The sequence below is a fragment of the Megascapheus bottae genome, chromosome 2, assembly GCF_031878675.1.
Source record: "Megascapheus bottae isolate mThoBot1 chromosome 2, mThoBot2.hap1, whole genome shotgun sequence".
Classification (NCBI taxonomy): domain Eukaryota; kingdom Metazoa; phylum Chordata; class Mammalia; order Rodentia; family Geomyidae; genus Megascapheus; species Megascapheus bottae.
The window spans coordinates 48941748-48967970 of NC_143510.1; the positions used below are offsets into that span (position 1 = coordinate 48941748).

The 26223-nt window shown below is 52.8% G+C and overlaps 1 protein-coding gene across 3 annotated transcripts; it reads left to right on the top strand.

Annotated features, from left to right (window-relative positions):
* The first annotated feature begins 939 nt into the window (after positions 1 to 939).
* Nr4a1 (nuclear receptor subfamily 4 group A member 1) lies at positions 940 to 24988 on the top strand. 3 transcript variants are annotated; one of them, XM_090326017.1, is made up of 8 exons: positions 940 to 1052; positions 5871 to 5991; positions 18714 to 19585; positions 20367 to 20496; positions 20779 to 20930; positions 21229 to 21431; positions 21525 to 21703; positions 24169 to 24988. In XM_090326017.1, exons 3-8 carry the CDS (start codon positions 18716 to 18718, stop codon positions 24423 to 24425), a joined length of 1791 nt encoding a protein of 596 aa, XP_090182143.1. In that variant the 5' UTR covers positions 940 to 1052; positions 5871 to 5991; positions 18714 to 18715; the 3' UTR covers positions 24426 to 24988. The 3 variants fall into 3 exon arrangements, with proteins under 3 accessions (XP_090182143.1, XP_090182151.1, XP_090182137.1); XM_090326025.1 differs by lacking the exons at positions 940 to 1052; positions 5871 to 5991 and adding an exon at positions 8849 to 8949; XM_090326011.1 differs by lacking the exons at positions 940 to 1052; positions 5871 to 5991 and adding an exon at positions 15885 to 16019.
* Positions 24989 to 26223: the final 1235 nt, after the last annotated feature.

Here is a 26223-nt window from a genome sequence, read left to right on the forward strand (position 1 = left end):
TGGTTCTGTTCTGGAGGCTCCAGTGAGGTGGGAGAAAGCACTAAGTGCCTTCTGTGTACAAGGCTTCTCAGCTCATCAAGACAGGAACGTGGAGTGGATAAGATTGTCATCCTCACTTTACAGAAGAGGTAGCTGAGGCTCCAGGTCACACAGGACTATGGAAGAAGTCACATCATTGATTCCATGTGACCCTGCCTCTGGATGTGCTTCTCTTCAGGAGAAATTCCACCTTCCCAGGAAGTCTTCTTTCTCTGTAATCTTTCATCATCCGTTTAGGCCATGTGCCCTGTCTGCTGGGTTCCTGGCCCTTGCGGTGTCACACACGCCCACAGGTTTGTGCCACCTTGGGGTGCTCACAGGCTTGGAGCCGTGCGCCCTTCACCAGCCTATGTGCTGTGTGACTTTGAGTGGCCGCGGAGCCTCTCTGGGCCTCACTTTTTCCACCTGCAGCTCAGGGGGAAGCCCCAGGCAAATATATCTCCAAGCCGGGGGTGGGGTGGCCGGGCCTTCGGGTGGTGGTGTTAGCAAAGGCCTCACCACCCTCACCTGCCAAAAACCCGGGTCTGGGCGAGGCGCGTTATGTAAGCGGGGACGCGGCTGCCCGCCCCGGCTGGGGGGGGCGCGGGGCGGGGCGCTCGGGGCTATTCTGGGCGCCTCTATTTTTAGCTCCATTGATGAGGTTGCGTCGGCCGCCGCCGCCGCCGCCGGGATTCCGGAGACGTCAATGGGCGCGCGCGTCACGATCCCCGCCCGCCCGCCCTCCGGGGGAGGCGCGCCGGGGCCCGGAGGCCGCGCGGGCGGGCGGGCGGGGGGCGCGGGCGCGGCCGGAACCGCGGGGCGGGGGGCTTCCCGGAGCGGCGGGGGGCGGGGGGCGGGCCGCGCCGGGCGGCTGCGGGAGCGCGAGGCGGCGCCGCCAGCCCGGGACCCTCGTGGTGCCCCGGCCCCAGGCCCGGGCATGGCCTCCCCGGGGCTGCCGAGCAGCTGCCCGCCGCCGGCCTGGGCGCGAACCTGGAGAGCGGGGGTGGAGAGGCGAGTGGAGCCCACCGGGCCAGGTGAGGCGGGACCGAGGTCCCGGGAGAGGCGGAGCTGTGCCCGGGTCGGTGGGGGTGGGGGGGTCGGGAGCCCCTCTTGGAATCGCGATCGCTAGGGGAGCCGGGGATGGGCTGGGGGTTGAGGCTCGATCCCCAGCCGGGATCCGCTGGCCGCGATCAGCTCCGGGGACGACGGCCAGCTCCCTCTCCCCAGCCGGCCAAGGGTGGGGTTTGGCCCTGGAGGGGCGCTGGATGTGGCCAGGCCGGAGGAATTCCTTCCATTTCCCCGCCGGCTGTGGGAACGGGTTCCAGGAGCTCCAGAGCCCGGCTGCCAGCAGACCCAGTCCGCGGGGACCTGCCTGGCGCGGCAGCCCTTCGTGGACTAGGGGAGCATCCTAACCTGGACAGGCTGGCAGGGAGCCCTCGCTGCTGGGATGCCACGCAGACCTCGTCTCTGAGGCGGTGGTCTTCCGAGTGTGTGTGTGTGTGTGTGTGTGTGTGTGTGTGTGTGTGTGTGTGTGTGTGTGTGTGTGTGTTGGGCAGGGCTCAGTTCCTTGGTCTGGACCCTAACCCTTTTTGCACCTTAGGGTCTGATAGGTGGCCCGGGTGAAAGGGAAAGATGCTACACACAGGTAGCTTAAGTGAAGTTTTGGTTCAGGTGGGGCCAAATACTAGGGAAAACGCAAATTAGCTTCGGTAGGCAGCTTCCCAATAGATGGACTCAAAGGGTGCTGAGGTACCAGGGATTGGTCTTGTCTGCTGCTGATGTTCTAGTGGTGACTCCAAGGCTTGATCCTAAACCTTCTCCAAGTGGACCTTAGCTCAGTGACTTAGATGAAGACACAAAAATGAAGGTAGCAGCTAATAGCTCATGCCTGTAATCCTGTCCACTCAGGAGGCTGAGACCTGATGATGGAAGTTCAAAGCCAGGAGGCAAGTCTGTGACTTTTTTTTTTTTTGTGCCAGTCCTGGGGTGTGAATTCAGGGCCTGAGCTCTGTCCTTAGGCTTCCTCAAGGCTAACACTCTACCACTTGAGCCACAGCACCACTTCCGGCTTTTTCTGTATATGTGGTCCCCAGGAATTGAACCCAGGCCTTTGAGCAAGCCCTCTACCACTAGGCCAAATTCTCAGCCCCTGTGAGACTCCTAACTCCAGTTTACAAGCAAAAAGTCAGAAGTAGAGGTATGACTCAAATGGTTAGAGTGCCCAACCTTGAGTGGAAAAAGCTAAGGGATAGCACTTAGGCCCTCAGTTCAAGATCAGTCCTGGCATGAAAGAGAGAAAGAGAGAGGGAGAGAGAGAAAGGAAGGAAGAAAAGAGCAAAAAAGGAGCCAGCTGGCTTGACTCTGCAATGCCCCAGAATTGGGGGAATGACTGTGTACAGAAAAGATAAAATCAAGGCTGCAGATGATAGTTTTAGAGCAGAAGAAACACACTAGATAAATGTGATGGAAAGAAATGTTGGAATCTATGCTGGAGGTAGGACTATCACCTCAGAGTTCAGCTACTGGGCCTGGATTAAAAGCCTTTACCAACCTACGCCCTCAGATTCTACTGACTTCTCAAGCAGGCCTCCATCTGATTGTTCTGTGCAGTCAGGCCTAGCCCATTACACAGGTCAAGGTTGGGGCAGGAGAGTGGCCTGGTCCAGAACTCCCTGGTTGGATGCCTAAGTTCTAATCCCAGCATTGTCAAATTTTCTACTTGTGTGAGTGACCACACTTCTTAACATTATATGATTAAGCTTTATAATATACCCATTTCTGGCTGTTGGGAGGGAAGGCATTGGCCAAGGTAGAACTATCCCCAACAGGCCACTAAATCTACGGAAAGTCTGTTGTCCATGTCTTGTTATAAAGGGGACTTTAGATGTTTCACAGGAAGGACCAGACAGAGATTTCTGCTGGGTTCATGCAAGGGCCTTGAAGGTTTCCTTTTGGAGTCAAGGTTGTGACTCCAGAACAGAACCTCTGTTGGATTGCTCCATAGTAGAAAAGGGACATCTCCCTAGGGCAGTGTTCTTACGGAGCTGAGTCTCCTTCCTGTTGTAATGCAGGTGTGTGGGGGTGGGGGAGGGGTTCTCCCCTCCCTCATCCTCTTCCACTTTCTAGTGGTGAGCTGAATTTGAGACAGGAGGCTGCAATGCTGAGACAGACAGAGGACAGATAACATCCTTGCTTTCTAGTTGGGTAGATAGTGATAAGCTTTCAAAAGAACTGCAGTTCTATGCTGCTAATGTGGGGGTGGGATGGAGGCACTTTGAGGAGATGAGATAGGAAACCTGATGGGTGGAGAGAAGTCAGACAGAGGGACTGGGACCGGGACTTCCCCAGCAAAGGGAGCAGCCAAGGCCAAGGCCATGGGTGGGGACTAACGGGCTTTGTGACTGATTACTGCATTGAAGGGGAGGAGAGGGGAAGTAGAGCCAGGCTCTGAAGAGTTGGCTTGATACCCCATCCCTTTGGGGGCAGCTTTCTCCTCTGAGACTCCAATTAGACCCTGCCTCAGCCCAGGGTTTAGCCCCTGCACAGTGCTGATTAGGACTGAGCTTGCTTATCTCCTTGTATCTGGGCTCCAAGATCTTAGTTTGCCCAGTCCTGTGCTGTTTGTGACAGTATATTCTCAAGAAATGCTGGCCGAGTGATTGTTGGGAGGGAATTTTGATTTGGGACAGAAACCAGGATCAGATACCTATTCCAACGCATCGTGACTCACCTTCTGGGTACCAGCTGGGTGGCAGGCTCTGGCCCTGTTCATGGCCCCAAGTGGGGAAGATCTGGATGAGCTTAACAATGAGGGGGTATTTGGCCCTCCCTGCTTGAAAGGGAGGTTGCAGGATCTCTAGGCCTGTTTTCTGGTGTATGGGAGGATGGTACAGTCACTCTGGGAAGCAGGTGGTGCATAGGCTGTGACAGGCTTTGTCTCCTGCTTTCTGTTTGGGGTTGGAGGTGGTACAGCTGTCCCAGCCACCTTCCCCTTCCTCCTCTTCTGCTGTGGCCCTCACTTCCTGCCCCTTAACCTCCACAGCCTCCCCACCACTCTCCCAAGGCCCATGGATGGGCCATGTGGAGTGCTGGTAGAGCCTGGCTATCATGTACTAGAGGAACTTCCCTTTGCCAAGGGACCTGGGGCAGAGGTCAGGGAGCCAGAGGAAGCCTATGACCTGCCCTTCATGTCTTCCTCTTGGCTGCTCTTTCCACAACCCACCACAGAAACACTGACTTCTCTTTTCCCACACCCCCTCTCAGCCTGAAGCACAGTCCAATAGTAGTCAAGGTCGGTCCAACTCACATCCCCGGCCAGGAGAGGAGACACCCCTGAATGAAGTTGGAGAAGGGAGGGCAGATGTGGGGTACCCTGGCTGAAGGCGTCTTTGGAGAGGCAGGACTGGGGGAAAGAGCTGAGGAGGTGGGGTGTATAGTTGGCTTCTATTCTAAAAAGACAAGCCAGGTGTCCAGAATGGTTTGTAAAGAAACCAGGGTCTGGGACCGGGAGTTTGGCCTAGTTGTAGAGTGCTTGCCTAGCATACACGAAGACACAGGTTCGATTCCTCGGTACCACATACATAGAAAAAAGCTGAAAGTGATGCTTAGGCTCAAGTGGTAGAACTCTAGCCTTGAGAAAGTCCAAGGACAGTGCTCAGGCCCTGAGCTCAATCCCAGGACTGGCAAAAAAGAAAGAAAGAAAGAAACAAACAAACCAGGGTCTGAGTGTTGCTGAGTGGTAGTATGCTTGCCTAGCATGCTCAAAGCCCTGGGTTTGATTCCTTGGTACCACATACACAGAGAAAGCCATAGTCCACTAGTTTTGAGAAAGCTCAAGGGCAGTGCCCAGGCCCTGAGTTCAAGCCTCAGAAACCAAGAGCTGTAGCTTTTTTTTTTTTTTTTTTAATTTGTGCCAGTCCTGGGGCTGAATTCAGGGCCTAGATGCTGCCTCTGAGCTTTGTTGCTCAAGGCTAATGCTCTAGCACTTGAGCCACAGATCTACTTCCAGCCTTTTTGATGCTTAATTGGTATAAGAGTTTCAGGGACTTTCCTGCCTAGGCTGGCTTTGAATTGTGATCCTCAGATCTCAGCCTCCTAAATAGCTAGAATTACAGGTGTGAGCTACTGGGACCTGGCTGGGGTTATCTTTTATATGTCTCATCTGGGCCTCTTCCAAGTATTCACACACTTTAGCTCATTTTAAGTCTCATGATAACCTAGTGGGTGCTAGTTTTTGAGATGTTACTTACAGAATGCCATTTTTTTTTTGTAAATAGGAAACTAGAGGCAGGAGGGATTATGTAATCTACCCAGGGATAAGTGTTAGAGCTAGTATTCAAATCCAGATGGTCTAGTGCTTCCCTCCTCTCTCACCGATGTTCTTTAAGCCCTGAACTCCAGGTCTTCCTCTTTTGGAAAAAGGTTCCTCAGCATCTCTCCTGTTCAGGTTCTCCTTAGAGAGCCTGGCCTTACTTCAGACAGGGTCTGATGCCTTCCCCTCTGGGACACTGAAATATTGGGAGCTGGGTCAGAGCTGATGAGGCCATTCTGCACCTCTTCGTATTAGCTGCCTTTTCTTTGCTGATCAAATGCCTTGTGTGCCCACAGGCTGCAAGCAGGACTGGGATAGGAGACAAATGTTGACATGCTTCTTTGTGCTGAGGTGCCCAGGTGCCACCCAAAGCTCCTGGCCACCTCACACTTCTCATTGCTGGGACATGGACTCCTAGGGAAGGCCTGAGACTGGCTTATCCCCTTGTGGCCCAGTTGCCACTCCTGTTTCCTGGCTGCAATGTCTCCTTGACATGGCCCTGGCCGATTTCTTGTCATTCACACTGACTCTCTCTCCACAGGGCATGGAGGATAGAGGCCAGCCCCTGCTTCTCCCTGGTGTATCCTGGCTTTTCTGCTGAACCCTGAAACTGGAGGGCGTGATATGAGTGTTGATCGAGGCCTGTTGGTTCATCTAAAGTGGTAAGTCCCTGCTGCTGTTCTGTGTGCACCCCAGGGCTTGCAGCATGTGGGGTTGGGGGGCAGAGGTGGGCGTGGAGCTTCAGGAAGTGGATGTGGTTTGGGGGACCAGGGGGGAAGCCCTGCAGAGGTGGCAAGCAGGGTTCTCAGGAGGTCCTCAGCGTGGGAAGACCTGACTTCTAAAAGGGTGCGGGGGTGGGGACGGGGAAGCCTTATTTCCTTAGCAGATTGGGCTGGAGGTGCTGGGCCCTGGTGTCATGGGTAACGCAGCTAGGAAACTGGAGGGGGGTGGGGAAGGGAGGTAGCTGAGGTCTGGGCGTGAGATAGGGTCATAGAGACATGGGAGGAGGGGATTGTTTCTAGGGTGGATACTGCACTTGAAGAGTGCATCTCTTGTCACCATGGCAAATGTGTAGGTCCTGAGGAGTCTGTAGTGTGAAGTGGCCTTTAGGAATGGGAGGCAGGACCAGCTCCTCACTTCATTCAGAATCTCTCTCTTTTTTTGGCCAATCTTGGGGCTTGTACTCAGGGCCTAAGCACTGTCCTTGAGCTTTCTCAAGGCTAGTGCTCTACCACTTGAGCCACAGCTCTACTTCTAGCTTTTTCTGTGTGTGTGGTACTGAGGAATTGAACCCAGGGCTTTATGCATGCTAGGCAAGCATTCTACCACTATGTCAAACTTCTGCCCCACCTTTCTTGAATTCAGGGCCTGAGCACTGTCCTTGGGCATTCTCAAGGCTAGAACTCTACCACTTGAGCCACAGCACCATTTCTGGCTTTTTCTATATATATGGTACCGAGGAATCAAGCCTGGGTCTTTGTGCATGCCAGGCAAGCACTCTTCCACTAGGTGAAACTCCCAGCCCCTGAACACAGGATATCACTTAGCACTTTTTTTTTTTTTGCCCAAGGCTGGTGCTCTGCCACTTGAGTCACACCTTCACTTCTGACTTTCGTAGGTGGCTAACTAGAACTCAGAGTCTCAACAGACTTTTCTGCTCAAGCTGCCTTCAAACCTTGATTCTCAGATTTCAGCTTCCTGAATGGCTAGGATTACAGGATGTACCACTGGTTTCCTGTTCATTCAGGATTTTTTTTCCTTCTTTCTTTCCTTCTTTCTTTCTTTTTGCCAGTCCTAGACCTTAAACTCTGGGCCTGGGCACTGTCCCTAAGCTCCTTTTGTTAAAGGCTAACACTCTACTACTTGAGCCACAGCACTGCTTCTGGCTATTTCTGTGATGAATTGTAGATCAGAGTATCCTGGAATTTACTGCCCAGGCTGGCTTTGAACCACAATCCTCAGATTTCAGCCTCCTGAGTAGCTAGGATTACAGGTGTGAGTCACTGGCACCCAGCTTCATTAAGGATCTTTGAGAAGAAAATCTCAATCTGTGGTCATGGCTAGAGAGGCCCTTGGCCAGCTAGCTTTCCTCAAGGAGAAACCCAGGTACAGAGGGAGAAATGACTTGTGATGGTCCTACCACACAGCACAGAGCCAAGCCTAAAGATGTGGGTTGTGTTGCTGGCAAACCCAGAGGCCAGATGATGTCGGGAGGGTGGTCCGAGGAGGAGACTTATTTTAGGAAGCTTCTAGAAAAATTTACAAGCTGATCTGTGGATGAGTGGAGAGTATTTCCACCAGCCCTTTCCCTGGAGACTTTTTTTTTTTGCCAGTCCTAGGGCTTAAACTCAGGGCCTGAGCACTGTCCTTGGGCTTTCTCAAGGCTAGAGCTCTACCACTTGAGCCATAGCAACACTTCTGTTTTTCTATGTATGTGATACCGAGAAATTGAACCTGGGTCTTTGTACAGGCTAGGCAAGCATTCTACCACTAGACAAAACTCCTGGCCCTTTCCCTGGAGACTTGAGATACTTGGACAGGCCTAAGGGCACCATAGAACTGATTACCATGCTTGAAGGAACTGAACTTGAACTTCTATGTCTTGGACAGGGGCTCTGGGATTCCTTTTCTCTGTTCCTGGGACAGAGCCATCTCTCAGTCACAGCCCCCAGTCTTGGGAGATCACAGCTGAAGTAGAATAGCTGAGTGTCTCTGCTCCACCCCTCCCTCTCCCCTGCCCCCAACTCCTCACTCCCAATCCTGTTACTGTGTGTGGAGCCGGTAAGCAGAGTGCAAAGTCCCTGGGTGGGGAGAGGCTGGGGTTTCCAAGGAGGGGAAGCCATGGGAAGCAGGGCTCCTGGGAGCTGGGCTGAGCATGCATCTGACTTCCTGTTGGCCACAAGCCCCTGCCACTAACCTTGGGCTGGGGACAGGGGAGGAATTACTGTAAATGGAAGGGGCAGGTGTCCCTGGTCAGCTGGAGATCTGGACTTGGTAAGCACGTGAGTCAAGATGACAGCAGTGGTCAGGTGTCTCTTTCTCACTCAGTCCCCACTCCTATCCACAACTCTGACCTGGCTTTCCAAGCACCCAGCCTTGCCTCTGAGTACACAGCAGCATGGTGGCAGAACCCCTCATGTTTACCCCTGTTGTCTGGGTGATGGCTGCAATGGGGTGGAACTCCCATGCCGCACATTTTGCCAAAGCCATCCTGAGGGGCTGCCAGCCGGGGCCCCCGTGAGTGCTAGAGCTGCTGGTCTTGTGACGTGGGCACCTGTCTGCCAGGTCCGGGCATGGGCCCAGGGTCACGCTCATTCCGTCCGGGGCTCCCGTCAGCTGACTATTTCGGGCTCTTGCTGACCTGGGCCAAAGTCAGGCTCTAGCCAAGAGAGCCCTGAGGGCAGCTCCCCCTGTCCCCAGAGGCCAGCTCTGGTTTCTGCTATATAAACAGAGAAGGACATGCTGGCTTGGAGACAGTTCCACATCCAGAGCCTGCTCAGCCGGTGAGGACAGGCTGACTGGGCAGTCACGTCTCCCTGCTGGGCTCCTTGAGGCTGTAGCAGTGCTCTACCAACCCTGGATTCTCTCTTGGTTGAGGAGAATCTGAAGGAGGAGAGCTGGTAAGTCTTGACAATGGGGACACTGAGGCACTGGGGCTGGGCTGTTTGGATTTTTTTTTGTTTAACCCTCTGTGACCATTGTGTCAAATCCTTTGGCTCTGAGAAAAGGGGGCAGAAAAGGAAGCAGAATGGTTAATGACCCTGAGGAATAGTGTAACTTGGTTGGAACTGAGTGATGGAGGTTGGCTTTGGAACATTCTGGAACTGAGAATGGGGAGGCGTGGAAACAGACAGGTGATAGTTCCCTTCTTCCTCAGGGACTGTCCACAGGGTCTTAGCCTCTCTGATCCTCCTGGCCCAGAGGAGGACCTAGTTTGCTTAAGCAGGAGAGGGACTGTGTCCAGGGAATATCTCATGACTGCTCCTTGAATAGAGTCTCAAGCCTCCATAGCTGGCTGAGTCTAAGTGTCTAGGTCAGGGGCTTGACCCCACTGTCCTGAGGTCTCTAGCTTCTCCTTGCCTGGTGCCTTCCCAGCTGGTTTTGGTGCGTAAGAGACAGGGCTGGCCACAAACATGCTGCTTAGGATGTAGGCCAGGGATTTGGGGCCAGACGGAATCAGCAGCAGCCTCTCATGTGGGAGGCTCTGGGCTCTCCTCCTTCTCAGCTCTTAAAAAAAATAAAAGTTTCCCTTTTCAGAACGTGAGTCTCTAAATGAATCCAGAGCTTACACTAAAAATACTTTAACAATAGGAAAGTGAATCAGGCTTTCCGGCTGGGACTTATCAGAGATTTTTGTTTTTTTAATTTTGGAATTTGAAGTTTTGCCCAGGGAAGCTGGGTGGAGATCTTGAACTTAGGGAGATCTTGAATTTAGGGAGTGGGAATGTTTTGCAAGGTGGTGGGGGACCCTCCAAAGGTGGGCAAGGAGGAAGCTGGCTAGGAGTGGAAGAGACTGAGGGGCACCGAGGCAGCTTAAGGAGGGTGCTAATGAGGAACAGGGCAACCTTTCCCAGAGGAACTCTGCGATCTTCTCTGTGCTTTCCAGTTCTGACTGTTTTTCTTGAAGTCTGACCTTACTCTTTTACATTGCATGTTCATTTCTTGTGGTCTGCCAGGGTAGTTAAGGATTGAAGAGTGACTGGACTAGAGTGAGCCTCTGTGTCTCTAGTCTGACCTCCTGAACAAACCAGCTTTCTCCAGAGTGTGAATTGAGCACTTGCTGCATACAGAGTGGAATTTTCCCATGCTAGGAAGAGCCTCACCCCTGCGTATGCTTGTCTTTTCTCTCACTGCCTTGGCGGGGGAGAAGAGGGGATGAGGCTACTGTTTAGTTCTTGGAGAGAGAGAGCTATTAGCTCCCTAGTCTCTGTGACTGTGTGCGTGTGTGTGTGTGTGTGTGTGTGTGTGTGTGTGTGTTGGTGTGTACATCCCCATCTGTCCCCTGTTTGCCTCAGGATTCTGCTTCAGTTTCCTGGAAACCAGGCCCCAGACCATACTCTGTTTCAGTGTTAATTTCTTCTTTCCTTAGTGAACGTAATTCTTGTACCCAGCAGGATTGACGATGTTGGCTGCTTTGGGCAGATGGAGAAACTGTCTTAGAGAAGCTCAGATGTTGGCCACATAACAAGCAGGCTTGTTGGCCACTGGTACAATATACCTCTGATGCCTTTTCCATCTTTAGTCCATGCTGAAGACTGGAAATTGGGACATGCTTAACCTGCCTCATCCTGTGACCTATTTCTAAGGAAACATGTTTGTGGCAAAGTCTGGATGAGGGCCAGAAGATAAGAGTCGGAGGTCTGGGCCTGACCCCTCACTCCTGGCTCCCAGAGCTGTCATGGGAAGCCCCTGGGGCAGCAGGTAGCACTTCCTTGTCCACAGTACAAATCCCCCTGCCCACTGCCAGCCCAGGAAGAGGAAGTGGCTGGGTCAGTCCTGGCAGGAGGTCCTGGGGCTGAGAAGGGGAAGCTCCCTGGGAGGAAGCAAAGCTGGTCAGGTCCCTCTATCTGCCCGCCTGGGGAGAGCATGGAGGCTGTGGGTGGGGATGGGTTTGGTGAAAGTGGGGCAGGTTCCTGCCCTCTGCATAGTAGGGAGGAGCCTAGCCCAGTGGGCCCTTCCCACTCTCTAGCAGAATGGGAGTAGTCACCCAACTCATGTCTACCCACTAGACTGGGGATGATGGCGGACATTGCTCTCAACAAGTTAGGGCTGTTGAGGCACAGAAGATCTTACTGCAGAGGGGCAGAATTTTGCTTTTTTGCTTATTTGTTTGGTCAGTCCCGGGACTTGAACTCAGGGCCTGAGCACTGTCCTTGGGCTTTCTCAAGGCTAACGCTATACCACTTGAGCCACAGCCCCACTTCTGGCTTTTTCTATGTATGTGCTATGAAGGAATTGAATCCAGGTCTTTCTGCATGCTAGACAAACACTCTACCACTAGGCCAAGCTCCCAGCCCCTTTGTTTTTTGATATTGGAGTTTGAACTCAGTGCACTGAGCTTGCTTGCTAGACTGGTGCTCTACTGTTTGAGCCGTACCTCCAGCTCTGCTTTAAAATGCTAGTTGTTTTGGAGATAGAGTCACAGATTTTCCTGCCTTAGTTGGCTTTGAACCTTGATCCTCCAGATCTCAGCTTCCAAAGTAGCCAGGATTACAGGAATGAGCCATTAGAGATTTTTTTTGGCCAGTCCTGGGACTTGAACTCAGGGCCTGGGCTCTGTCCATGGGCTTTTTCTCTACCACTTGGGCCACAGCACCATTTCTTGGCTTCTTCTGTGTATACAGTATGCTGGCAGGGGAGTAAGGGGCCAGGTCTGAGCATGAGCCCCTGGGTCTCAAACACCCTGTATTGACATTGTAGGTACACCTTCCAAATGTCAACTTTGCAGCTGCTCCTGACTCTGTTTTGAGTATTTATCGATAGAACATATGCAAAATGAGAAAGGGCCTCTTTGATTTCCAAAACGTGAATGAATTTGAACTCAGGCAATTCCAGCTACATCTGTGTTCATTTAAATAAATATGACTCCTATTAGACATGGCTGTTTGGAGAATATGCTTTTTTGGGGGGGAAGGGCAGAGGAGTATAACACATACAGAGAAAAGTACACACAACATAGGTAATCTTAGGAGTTTGATGACTTATTGTGATGTAAATAAGTCATCCACCATGAGAACTTGAGTGCTTCTAGTTCCTTCACAGAGCCCCTTGCAGGCACTTTCTATAAGCTTACAAGAATCAAGCTTATGAGGCCAGTAGCCAGTGCCTCTGGAGTTTAGAGTCAAGGCAGTGGGTTGATATGAACTTGGTTTAGAGGACCTGGAATGAACTTGCCTCTGAGCTTCTGTTCCTTTCAAGTTTTAAATGGAAAAAGGTGTATGAGGTGTTCTGGTCCCAGGTCTCACCCTGATTGGCACCCCTTCTCCCCACCAGGGAGAAGTGTTTAGGAAGAATTGGGCTGGTCCAGAAGGGTGGTTTAGGAGCCAAAGACTTGAAGGATTGGCAGGAGTGAGCAGGGAGAAGGAAGAAGGAAGGATTAACTCTAGGACTGTATAGAGGGCTGGGTGATAAAGTTGATTGGCCTATGGCCCGGGGCCTCACTGGGTGGAGCTGGTGTATGCCTGAGACATGACATCTCTTCCTGTCCTTCCTGCATCTCTCCATAACCTGGACTTACTTTCAGGTCCTCATCTCTAGTTTTAGATACTTTTAAAAAATCCTTACCTCTCCTTTTGAGCTGTAAATTTTATTGTTGTTGATGGTGGTGATGTTGTTTGCTTTTTGGTATTGGTCTTAGGGCTTCAACTCAAAGCCTGGTGCTGTTGCTGAACTTTTTTGCTCAAGGCTAGCAATGTACCACTTGAGCCACACCTCCACTTCCAGGTTGTTAGAGGCTAATTGTAAATAAGAATGTCTGAAACTTCCCTGCTGAAGCTGGCTTCAAACCAAGATCCACAGATCTCAGCCTCCTGAGTTGCTACGACTATTGTCATGAGCAGCTGGTGCTCATGTTTGTTGTTTGCTTTTAATATGGTATTGGGGCTCGAACTCAAAACCTGGGTGTTGTCTTTCACTCTATCGCTTGAGCCATACCTCAATTTCTGGTCATCTAATATTTAATTGAACATAAGAGTCTCACAGAGCCCGGTGCGGTGGCTCACGCCTGTAATCCTAGCCACTGAAGAGGTCGAGATCTGATTCAAAGCCAGCGCTGGCACTAAAGATGGTGAGATTCTTTTCTCCAATTAACCACTAGAAAACTGGAAGTGGTGCTGTGGCTCAAAGGGTAGGGCAGTACCCTTGAGTTGAAGAGCTCAGGGACAGGGCCCAGGCCCAGAGTTCAAGCCCCACAACCAACAGAAAAAACAAACAAACAAACAAAAAACCAGTCTCACAGATGTTTTAGCCCCAGCTGGCTTTGAATCAGGATCCTTAGCTCTCAACCTTCTGGGTAGCTAGACATGAACCACCAGCCAAAAACAAAACAAAGCAAAGATTGGTGGCTTTTTCTACAAAAGGATTCCACAAAACTCTAAGCAAATTCTTGTGTTAAAAACCCAAGAAAAGGGCTGGGACTGTGGCCTAGGGGTAGAGTGCTTGCCTAGCATGCACGAAGCCCTGGGTTTGTTTCCTTAGTACCACCTACACAGAGAAAGCCAGAAGTGGTGCTGTGGCTCAATTGGTAGAGCGTTAGCTTTGAGAAAGCCCAAGAAGAGTGCTTAGGCCCTGAGTCCAAGCCCCAGGACTGGGAAGGAAAAACAAACAAACAACAACAACAAAATAAGAGAAAAAGGTCTTTCAGCTGAAATGGGGGTCCTGGATGGGTTCAATTGTCCTTGGCCTAGCTGAACTTCAACTTCATGCAATGACCTTAAGGGCTTTGACAGATGGTTCAGAGAACTGAGTGCTCTTGGACTCATCCATATTACATTGCATGCTGGCTGGGGGAGCCGTGGCAGGTTCTGCCTGTATGACTGGATGAGATCAGTATCATATGAAGGCTGTACCACTTGGGGTGGACAGTAAGGAATTAAAGAGGGGACAGGCTGGTTAAGGATGTTTTCTTTTCTTGTCCTTCTTTCCTTTTCTTAGTACTGGGGCTAGATTACAAGGCTGCAAATACGAGAACTACTCATCTCTGAGCTATTCCCCAGGCCTCAAAGGTGTGACTTTTTCTTTTTGGAGACAGTGTTTTTCTATATGGTATAGGCCAGTCTCTTGCTCAGAATCTTCCTGCCTTAACTTCCCAAGTGTTGGCACTAGAGGCATGTGCCACCATGCCTGCCTCAAGAGAGCTTTCCTCATATACGTGTGTATGGGGGGGCTATCATTGGGTTCACCCATTGAGTGGAGCAGACTTGCTCCACTCAAGAGATGTTCCAAGAGAATTTCAGAAAAAGAAAGGAAAAATTATGTGTGGGTATCTGGACTTGAGATGGGATGGCCAGCCAGGGGATCCAGAGATGATCAGTGTGGTTGGGAACAGATGATGTTTGAGGTGCTTGTGGGGAGTTAGAGACAAGGTGTGGGTAGCTTATGAAGGGAGGTGACAGTGGAGGTGCCACCTGCAGTGCTCAGAGGGAGAAGGAAGTGCCATGAGGTGACCAGATGCGGGGAGAGCTGGCCCAGGAGAAGTAGAAGCTCGATTGTCATTGTCTTGCAGAAGAAAAGCGGAATGGGTGTGGGGGGGTCCCTCTCCTGGCCAGTTAAGCCCTTCTTTCTCCCTTACCTTGCCAGTTAGGTTCTTTAAGAATAGGTCGGGTGGAGGGGTGATAGCTGGACCAGAGAAGTCTACAGGTGGCTGCAGCCTGTTCTGTACCCTGATACAAACCTGGAAGGCCTTTCCCTGTGGTACCCAGCAAGTGGTACTCCTTGATGATGGGCACGACCCAGAGTTTTGGTAGAGTCCCTGGGCATGCAGTGTGGGTGGATTTTGGTTCTACCCCATCACATTTGGTGCCATCACATTACTGTGTGACCTTGAGCAAGTGTCACTGTTTCTCTGAACCTCTTTATGAAATGAGGAAGAGTTGGCACAAAGTTGAAAAGATTTCTCAGGCCCCACCCTGTTCTGAAAGTCGGTAATTTCCCAACTAGAGCACATCCACCCTGTAAGGGGCTCAGGACTAGGACTGGTGAGAAACCAAAAATCAGCACGTGATGCAGCACCCACTGGCCTAGCGGGGAGCTGGCAAACCCCTGCCCTAGGGAAAAGGACTTCGAAGGCCAGGTGCCTATTGCTCACCAAGGCTCTAGCTGATGTTCCCCAGGGTAAGGCCTCAGCCTGTGACTGTACTGGAGAAGGCATGGCGTGACAAGCGCATAGGCAGTGCCTAGGGCTTGGGTTGGGGTGCAGACTCCCCAGGGTGTGCCCTGCCCCATTCCTGCAGCAGAGGACGACACCCAAAAAACCTTCTGGGTGAACTGGGACGGGGCCGAGGAAGGGCGGGGCTGGGGTGGGGGGACCCCTAGGGACCGGGCGAGGGTGGCTCCTGAGACCTGTCACAGTGCGCTGGGATCCAGGTCCGGGGAAAGCCCTGCGGACGCGGCTCTGGAGCGCCCCCATCTTGGGCTCCGGCCTTCCAGGCCAGTTATTTCGGGTGTTGGGGGGTCCCCTCCTCCCCACACCGTGGGTCCCGCGTGGGGAGCCCTTAGTGGAGCTGCTATTTTTAGTCGGCGCTGCGGGGCGCGCGAGGAGCCTATTTATAGATCAAACGCTCCGCGCTCCCTGCGTCAATGGAACCCCGCGTGCGTCACGCGCGCAGACATTCCAGGCCCCCCTCGCCCCGCCCCCTGCGCGCCCCGCCTCCTCGGGCTCTCCGTCCCCGCGCCTCCCTCCCTGGCCGCCTCCCGCCGGAACCGCGCCGCCCCCCGCGCCCTTGTATGGCCAAAGCTCGCCGGGGCCCGCGTGCGTCAGTGGCGCCCCCGCCCCTCCCCGTGCGTCACGGAGTCCTTAAGAGGAGGGTCCGGCTCGCCCCGGGGAGCCCCAGTGGCGGAGGCTGCGAAAGTTGCATTGGGTGCATGAAAAGGAGTGTGCGCGGAGAAGGAGGATCGCCGCGGAGCGCACGCACGCGGGGCCGGATTGCCACTCGGGTGCTGGTCCCGGGTGGGAGAAACGGGAGCTAGCCGGGTAGGTGTCTCCTTTGGGAAAAGTGTGTGTGCAGCTGCATTTTTTTTTAAATTAAAAAAAAAAAAAGGATGTGCACGCGGGAAGAAAGATGTGGTTGTGGTAGGATCAGTTTGCGGGAGGGGTGTGTGTGTGTGTGTGTGTGTGTGTGTGTGTGTGCGTGCGCGCGCGCGCGCAGTTCTGAAGGCTGAGGTGAGGACCCCTGTCAGGACGTGTATGTGGGTCCCCCGGAGCGTTGGAGGGAAGTTAGCTGCAAGGTGGGAAGGTTGGGGTGGTATCCAGAGTGCGTGTGGGCCGGTTCAACAGATGGCTGGCTCTAGCTACCGTCTCTTGAGGCGCCCAAGTGAGGAGATACACCTTGCTGTGTGGATTTGGGTGCTGATGGGGGTGGGGGGCTCAGCACACCGTGGGAGATAGAACCAGTTTCATCTCCCGCGCGGAGCCATCCGACTCCCAACTGGGATTGGACTTCCACAAGGCTCTCCTTCCCAGGCTCCTCAAGCCCCCGTTATTTATGGAGTGGAGCTTTGTTTTTTAGGGATTTCTACCTCCCCCCACTTCTCTGCCTGAACTCTATGGGGACACCTGGAGATTCCTGAAGGAAATGGCTGGGCAGAGGTTTAAAAGTGGAAAGCTAGCTGCTTTACTGTGTGTTAGAGTAAGTTTTCTTAGGGTCAGGGTATCTGGAAGCACAGGGAAGATTGTTTTAACTGTGGCTTGGATCCTGTGTGTGTGTGTGTGCATATTTGTGTAAACCCCCATCCTCTTTCTTGGGAACTCTCCATGGAAGTTGTCCTGTTGGGAGTCTTCTTGCTCCTGTGGTGTTCCTTGGGGAACCCATCCACTATCCCAGAGGCCCCTTCCCACCTCTGTACCCCTTGTGGTCCCCAGTGGATCTTTCAGGTAGGGTGCACCCTGAGGCTTGTTCAAGCCTAACAGGTGCAAACCACATTGTTGCCAGGACCTGCCTGAAGCCGGATTCTCCTACTCCCTCTTTCAACCCCGCCTCTTCCTCCTCCCTGTGGGACCTCCCCCTCCCCCCTATGTAGGTTCATATCTTGTGTTGCCTGTGTACCTGCATGAAGGGAGGGAGGAGGTGGGGAAGGGTTGATCCGGATGTAGGACGTTCAAGTGGAGAAACAGGATTTGAATAAAGCTGGAATGAATGCCCAGTACTGCGTGGCTGCCACCTTTCTTCCTCCACCCCCAACCCATTGCTGTCCAAGTATGTCTGACTGCCGGAAGACTTGGCCCTTTAGATCTCCTGAGAGGGCTTTGTGCCTCTAGGCAGTGCCACTGGGCAGGTGGAGTCAGGGGCTCTATTTGAACGTGTGTCAGGTCAAGGGTGGGGCTTCCCTGTCCAGGATCCCTGGGGATGGGAAATAGCTTCCTTGACTCTTGGCTAGGAGGTGGTGACAGCTTTTGGCCTTGGATTCCTGGTACACACTGCTCCAGCTTTTTTTTTTTTTCTTACGTAGATAGACTGCCTAACTAGGGAGGCTAGAACTGTGCAGACGCCCAGACCTGGAGAGTAGGAGGGAGAGACTGGATCCTGGAGCCTCCTCTGGGAGATTTTTTTTAAACAATCTGTGAATTGAGGGTCTACCTTTGATGCTGTATCTCTGCCTTTTCAGGTGCCTCAGAATTGGGTGTGTGTGACCCCCACTATCAGAGTTCCCTGAATGCTTCGGGGTACAGATGCTACTTTAGAGGAAGAACCAGGCAGGGGCAGGTTGTCTTCTTTGCACCCTCCAGCAGGCTTCTCTGCCCAGCACAATCACTTTTATGTCTTCTGCTACACTCTGAGCATTCTCATGATAACCAGGGGTGGCAGAGGAATTCCTCTTAGGGACTGCCCCTGGCCTTCTTTCAGCATATGGCATTTAAAGGCCTGGAGCCAAGTTACCCAATTGCCCGGGTAACTAGGGACACCAAGGAGGCCTGAGTTCCCTTCTGTTTTGTTTCTGGAAGCATCCTAGGCAGTACAGAGTGGGCGTTCCCCAGATGGCAGGACTAGGGTGCACGTGGGCTCTGTTACCTTTTGCTCAGCATGCGGTGTGGGGGTGGGGACAGGGGATACGTTCCAGACACTTCATTGCTACTCAGGCCACTTCTTGGGCAGCTGGGCCTTCACTCCCAGTCCCTCTTCCATTTCCAGGATGTGTGTCTCCCTGCACACTGTGGGGGGAGATGGAGAAGGGGTATGCAGAAGCTGGGGTGTGCCTGGGAATATTCCCAGGAAGTGCTTGGTTGGAGAAACAAGGAATCTACTCCCGGGGGCTGGGCTTGAGGCTCTGCAGTCTGCTTGCCTCTCCCACCCACCCCCTCCAGTCCCACCCTTGCCTTCTCTGGTGGGGAGGGCAGGGCTGGAGGAACACAGCTTCCCCCTGTTCTAATGGAGAGATGCTGGCTGGCTGCCTTTCCTGGGGTTCCCAGGCCCACTGGGGTGTGGCTGGCTTTCTGACTGAGCCCACTCAGACTGGGTCTCTGCCCATGGGCTTTGTAGCACATAAGACTGAGATAGGGCTTGGGCCAGAGGTCAAGATTCTTGAGTTAGGGGAAGGGTGGAGGGCCCTGGTATCTCTGTCCTGTCTCTGAGCCTACTCTTGCCTGCCCCAGGCCTGTGCTTTGAGGGTGGGCCTCAGGCTTTTCTCATTGACTCCTCTCTCCCTTCCTTTGGATCTCTTCCCTCTCCAGAGATGCCCTGTATCCAAGCCCAATATGGGACACCAGCCCCGAGTCCAGGACCACGAGACCATCTGGCCAGTGACTCCGTGACTCCTGAGCTCAGCAAGCCCACGATGGACCTTGCCAGCCCGGAGGCAGCTCCCACTGCGCCCACTGCCCTGCCCAGCTTCAGCACCTTCATGGACGGCTACACTGGAGAGTTTGACACCTTCCTCTACCAGCTGCCGGGGACAGCCCAGCCATGCTCTTCCACCTCCTCTGCCTCCTCCACATCCTCATCCTCAGCCACCTCGCCCGCCTCTGCTTCCTTCAAGTTGGAGGACTTCCAGGTGTATGGCTGCTACCCTGGCACCTTGACCGGCCCACTCGATGAGACCCTGTCCTCCAGTGGCTCTGACTACTACGGCAGCCCCTGCTCAGCTCCGTCTCCTTCCACCCCCAGCTTCCAGCCACCCCAGCTCTCTCCCTGGGATGGCTCATTTGGCCACTTCTCCTCTAATCAGACTTACGAAGGCCTGCGGGCATGGACAGAGCAGCTGCCCAAAGCTGCTGGGCCCCCACAGCCGGCCTTCTTTTCCTTCAGTCCTCCCACTGGTCCCAGTCCTAGCCTGGCTCAAAGTTCCCTGAAGTTGTTCCCGTCCCAGGCTTCTCACCAGCTGGGAGAAGGGGAGAGCTATTCCATGCCAGCTGCTTTCCCAGGCTTGGTACCCACTTCCCCGCACCTCGACAGCTCTGGGTTGCTGGATGCACCCATGACCTCAGCCAAGGCCCGGAGCGGGGCTCCAGGTGGAAGCGAGGGCCGCTGTGCTGTATGTGGGGACAATGCTTCGTGCCAGCATTACGGGGTCCGCACCTGTGAGGGCTGCAAGGGCTTCTTCAAGGTATCAGGCTCCCTGGGGCACAGCACTGGGCTCTGAGTGGGGACAGCGTGGTCTCATAGCTAGTCCCGTCATACAGGAAGGACATAGGCCTGCCAGGTGGGCTACCTTCCAGGGACTTACAGTCACAGGGGCTGGGACCTTGCATTCACCAGAGCAGGCACCACCTTTCATACCCGAGAGCTGGAGGGAGGCTGAGCTAGGGGCAGAGGTGCAGGCTACAGTGAGAGGTGGGTACCCTCTGGTTCTCTGTCCTGAACCAAGGTCCTGGTGGGAAGGGGCCCCAGGCACTCGTGTTCCTGGCACAAGATGAAAGGATCCAGGCAGGGATTTGGTTCTTGAGGACTGGGGGTGGATTCGGGAACAGGCTGTGTTTGTGTCCCTGTGCTGGGTGCCTGCTTTGCTTCCCGCTCCACCCCCAGCCCCTCAGCCCTCTCTCCTGTCCGCCCCAGGGAGAGGGCAGACAGGTAGTTAAGAAATACAGGTGCTGGGACAGTTGGGTAATCCCTAGACCCTAGTCTTGGGCCATGGGGGGGTCTTTTTCCTGAGGCAGAAATTGCCCTTGGTGTCTTCAAGTGTTTTGTTTTGTTTTGTTTTTTTCTCCCTCCACCCTCCTATCTCTCCCTCCCCTGTCACCCAAATGTTAGAAAAATAGCGATGAACAGAGAGCACTTTTGTCTGCGTCCGAAGCAGGATCTGGACAGTCCCCTCCCCTGGGCTTCCCCCTCCCCACCCCACCCCTCTGACAGCCTGTTCCGTGTCTCCCCCCCTCTCTCCCCCCCAGCGCACAGTACAGAAAAGCGCCAAGTACATCTGCCTGGCGAACAAGGACTGCCCTGTGGACAAGAGGCGGCGGAACCGCTGCCAGTTCTGCCGCTTCCAGAAGTGCCTGGCTGTGGGCATGGTGAAAGAAGGTGGGTGGCAGGCTGGGGCCCAGTGGGGGCAGAAGCAGCCTGTTGGGTCAGGCAGGGTCCCCGGAGAGGGGCATGTTTGCTCCTTGTTTCTATTCCCACCTTGGAGCCCTGAACCCAAGGGCTGGATGCATCTTTCACCTGCTGATACGTTGAAGGGAGGGTGTAGGGAGGACCTTGTAGGGTGCCTGGCTTCTTGGCACTCTGGGCCCTGTGGAGAGTGGGGTGGACAGCATGATTCTCTTCAGATCCCTTCCTTCCTCACCCCTGCTCATCTCTCTGCAGTTGTCCGGACAGACAGCCTGAAAGGGCGGCGGGGCCGGCTACCTTCCAAACCCAAACAGCCCCCAGATACCTCCCCTGTCAATCTACTCACTTCCCTTGTCCGGGCACACCTGGACTCAGGGCCCAGCACTGCCAAACTGGACTACTCCAAGGTGAGGGCCCTCCTCCCTGTTACACCTCTGCCCAACCCTGCCCCTGCTCCAGGAGGGTGCTGTGAGTGTACACAGTGTCTTTGTGCACCATAGGAAAGGCAAGCCCTCTAGGGCAACTGATCAGAAAGAAGAGGGAGTCCCCTTTGGGTTGGTCAGGTGGAGAAAAGCACCTCTAGCCACAGCCCTGGGTGTTGTGGGAATTGACAGGCAAGCCACACGCCCAGTCTCATTTGCACTCCTGGATCTGGCATCCAAGTTGTTGTCCTAATTGTGATGCTCACCTCTGGACTGCTACCAGTTCCAGGAGCTGTTGCTGCCCCGCTTTGGGAAAGAGGATGCTGGTGATGTGCAGCAGTTCTATGACCTGCTTTCAAGTTCCCTGGATGTGATCCGAAAGTGGGCAGAGAAGATCCCAGGCTTTACTGAACTGTCCCCAGGTGACCAGGACTTGCTGCTGGAGTCAGCCTTCTTGGAGCTCTTCATCCTCCGTTTGGCCTACCGGTGAGCTGCCAGCCACTCTCCTCAGCCCTTCCTTGCTGTCCCTGCTTGTAAGCCACCCTGAGTCCTGAATACTGTCTCTATCCCTCCCTGTAGGTCTAAGCCAGGGGAAGGGAAGCTTATCTTCTGCTCTGGCCTGGTGCTGCACCGGCTGCAGTGCGCCCGGGGCTTTGGAGACTGGATTGACAACATCCTAGCCTTCTCACGGTCACTGCACAGCCTGGTTATTGATGTCCCTGCCTTCTCTTGCCTCTCTGCTCTTGTCCTCATCACTGGTGAGTGTCTGTTACCAAGGAATAGGTGTCATGGAACGAAGAATGGTCTTTAGGCTGGATGCTGGCAGCTCATACCTGTAATCTTAGCATCTCAGGAGGCTGAGATCTGAAGATCCAGGTTAAAAGTCGGTGCATGAGACTCTTATCTCCAATTAATCACCAGAAATGTCAGAAATGGAGTTGTGGCTCAAATGCTGGCCTTGAGCAAAAGAAGCTTGAGGATAGTGCCCAGGCCTTGAGTTTAAGCCTGATGACCAGCACAACACACACAGACACAGCCACAGATACATAAGCGTGCGCGCGCGCGCGCGCGCGCGCGCACACACACACACACACACACACACACACACAAAATTCTTAGGGGCACTGCCCTAGGGTGGATGAATTGGCACTTAATACTTCTGAGTTTCTGCCTTGTCCTGTGATTATACCCAGCTGCAAAGTTGGGGGTGACAGGAATTCAGAGGGGTTCAGCTACATCTTTCCTTTTTTCTTTCTTTCTTCCTTTTTTTTTTTGGCCAGTCCTGGGCTTGAGCACTGTCCTTGGACTTTCTCAAGGCTAGAGCTCTACCACTTGAGCCACACACCACTTCCGGCTTTTTTCTATGTATGTGGTACGGAGTCTTCATGCATTCTGGGCAAGCACTCTACCACTAGACCAAACTCCTGGCCTCTTTTTTTCTTTCTTTTGTATGCTGTACTGAGTTTTAACTCAGGCCCCTTGATTTTCTCACTCACAGTTGATGCTCTATAACTTCAGCTGCACCTTTACTTCTGTCTTTTTGTCAGTTAATTAGAGATAATGTTCTCACATTTATCTGCCTGGGCTGGCCTTGAACTTCTGTCATCTGATCTCAGCCTCCTGAGTAGCTAAAATGACAGGCATGAGCCACCAGATCTCAACTTCAAGCCAGCCTTTGAGTGACCCCAAAATGTCTAAGAAATAATCGTAGGTGCTGGTATCAGGCCTGGAGTTTTGGAGTTTGTTTTAAAAAATCTCCTCGACAGTTACGCAGCATGAAGAGAAGTGTACACATGCTCCATCTACACAAATGGGACTGGTGTAACCTGTACCTTGGCTGTGAGCAGCAGCATGACATGTACCACTCAGGCCACCTTACGTTGCCTCCAGTCATTCTTCATTGGAGGCAGCCACCACTGGCTTCTCCTAGTGCAGACTGGACTTTATATGTTAGGCAGGATGTGGTGTGGTATTAAGTGGAGATATTTTCAGATATCTTTGGTTATTTTGCAAAGTTTCAGGATCTGTCCTATCCCTTTTCTCATTTACATTTTACAAAAGATCCACCTATATAGTGAAATCAAAAGAAGCTGTGGCTCAAGAGAGGGCGGGGAAGTCTAAGGCTAGCCCTCATCTGGAGGCAGTCCTAAGACCCTCCTGTTGAACCCAAAGGCTTCTCAGAATAGTCTGGACAAAGCCCTGCCTCCACCACAAAAGCTAGGATAGGGCTTTTATCTATCTATCTATCTATCTATCTATCTATCTATCTATCTATCTATCTATCGCCAGTCCTGGGGCTTGAACTCAGGACCTGGGCACTGTCTTGGACACTTTTTAGTCCAGGCTAGTGCTTTGCCACTTGAGCCACTGAACCACTTCCAGCTTTTTCTGTATATGTGGTACTGAAGAATCTAACCCAGGGCTTTGTGAATGCTAGGCGAGCACTCTACCACTAAGCCATACTCCTAGCCCCTGGGCTAGGGTTTGATTTCACTTTTTCCCCCCCAGTCCTGAGGCTTGAACTCAGGGCCTGAACATTGTCCCTGAACTTTCTCAAGGCTAGAACTCTGCCGCTTGAGCCACAGCACCACTTCCAGCTTTTTCTACGTGTGTGGTACTAAGGAATCAAACCTGGGTCTTCGTGCATGCTAGGCAAGCACTCTACCACTAGGCCAAACTCCCGACCCTTGATTTCACTTTTGCAACTTGGGCAAATCATACAAACCCTCTGGGCCCCCCCATCTGCCCCTCCCTTGGCATATGAGGCCTAAAGCGGATAGTTCTGTGTGCCGGACATTGGTAGCTTACTCCTACGATCTTAGCAGCTCAGGAGACTGAGATTTGAAGATCACATTTAGAAGTCAGCCCAGGCAGAAAAGTTGGTGAGACTTATCTCTAGTTAATCAACAGAAAATAAAAAATGGAACTATGGCTCAAGTGGTAGAACACTTACCTGGAGAGAGCATGAAGTCCTGAATTCAAGTCCCAGTACACACACACACACACACACACACACACACACACACACACACACACACACACAGAGAGACAGACTCACTCACACACACACACACGGACACTCACACGGGCTTCTATGGAAGTGGTACTTTTGCTAAGTGTCAAAGGAATTGAAAAACAGCTGAAGGTGTTGAGGCTGGAGAAGGCTGGGTCCTCTGGGAATCTAGTCTTCAGCTGGGAGGCTAATCCTACATCCTCCCTACAGATCGGCACGGGCTGCAGGAGCCTAGGCGGGTGGAGGAACTACAGAACCGCATTGCCAGCTGCCTGAAGGAGCACATGGCAGCTGTGGTGGGTGAGCCCCAGCCGCCCAGCTGTTTGTCACGTCTGCTGGGTAAACTGCCTGAGCTGCGGACTCTGTGCACCCAGGGTCTGCAGCGCATCTTCTACCTCAAGCTGGAGGACTTGGTGCCCCCTCCACCAATCGTCGACAAGATCTTTATGGACACACTGCCCTTCTGACCCGAGCCCCGAATGTGTGTGCACACATATCCTTACACTCTTCACCACCCCATGTGCCTTGAGCCCACGGACCCCAGAGCATCTCCTAGCCTGGACTGAGCTGCAGACTGTCCCACCTCATCTACTTCAGGAGGTTGGCAGGGAGCTCAAGTTCTGGGGGAGGGGATGCATTCATAGGGGTGACCCCACAATCTGTCTTATTCCCTAGCCCAGTCCTGGCCTTCATGGTTTTTTGTTTATTTGTTTTTTTGTAAGATAAATCGTTTTTACCACATGCCACCCTGCTGTAAATAAGCCAAATGCTGCTGTAAATACGGGAAGGAAGAGGTTGAGGTCGGGTTTGGGAGGAAGGGACGGGGCTCCACCAGCCTGGGCAAGCCTTTCTAGCTTCCTTCCACTCGCTCTCTTCCCAGTCTCCTTCCACTGTACATAGACTGTCACTCAAGGAGGAAGACAAATGACAGATTCTGACATTTATATTTGTGTATTTTTCCTGAATTTATAGTATGTGACTTTTCTGATTAATATATTTAATATATTGAATAAAAAATAGACATGTAGCAGGAATTGGGATGTTTTTTCTCAGACAGTTACCACACACCCTGCTACAGCATTATGTATGAGACAAGAGGACTCTGGATGAATCTTACAAGTTAGTAATATGAGGTGGCCTCAGTTTACTCATTTGTAGAGGAATATCATAATGGCACTTTCTTTACAGAGTTGTTAAACAAAGCAATGGGATTGCCTTTTTTTTTTTTTTTTTTTTGGCCCCTTTCTCTTTCTGGCCCTGCTCGCTCCGGCCCGGCCAGCTCTCGCTTGCTCCTGGCTCTGCTCGCTCCGGCCCCTTCTCGCTCCCGCACGCTCCGGCCCTGCTCGCTCCGGCCACCACTCGGTTGGGCTCTGTTCACTTCAGCTCAGCTTCTTTCGCTCTCTGTCGCCGTCGCAGTCTCGTCTCTGCCACTTTTCCGGTTTGGTTGTGTCTCGTCTCTGCCACTTCCGGCTTGGTTGTGTATGTGGGATACCGAGGAATCGAACCCGGGTCTTTGTGCATGCTAGTCAAGCACTTTAACCGCTAGGCCAAACTCCCGGGCCCCTGCCTTTTTTTTTTTTAAACAGTTTTTGATTATATAGTTCCAGCCAGTTTCACAACCAGCTCTGGTACTAGTTTCTAACACGAGGGGAAGCACCAATCCTGGTTTATGAAGCCCCCAGGGAATGGCACCTGAGATAGAGAGCAGCACTGTGTGGGTAAACCTGGCTTCATGTCTCAGAACTGTCTCTTCCTAACCTGGGAATTCCACCTGGGGGTGAAATTTGCAAGGCCTTTAACATGTGTTTTGCAAATGCAAATGCTGTGCTGTGGATCTATCTGATCTTGCTTTCCACTTTTTCTTTTCTTTCCATCCCTGGGGCTTGAACTCAGGGCCTGAGCACTATCCTTGAGCTTTCTCAAGGCTAGTGCTCTACCACTTGAGCCACAACACCACTTCTGGCTTTTCTGTGTATGTGATACCAAGGAACCAAACTCAGGGCTTCATGCATGCTGGGCAAGTACCACTAGGCCGCCTCCAGCCACTCCACTTTTTTTTTCTTTTTGTGGGTCTTGGATGCTGTCCATGAGCAATTCGGCTCAAGACTACTGCCCTACCCTTGAGCCAAGCCCCGCTTCCTATTTTCTAAAGGTTAATTGGAGATAAGAGTCTCCAGTCCTTTAGTGCCCTGGCTGGCTTTGAACCTTGATCCTCAGATCTCAGCCTCCTGAGTAACTAGGATTCCAGGTGTGAGCCACAGCGCC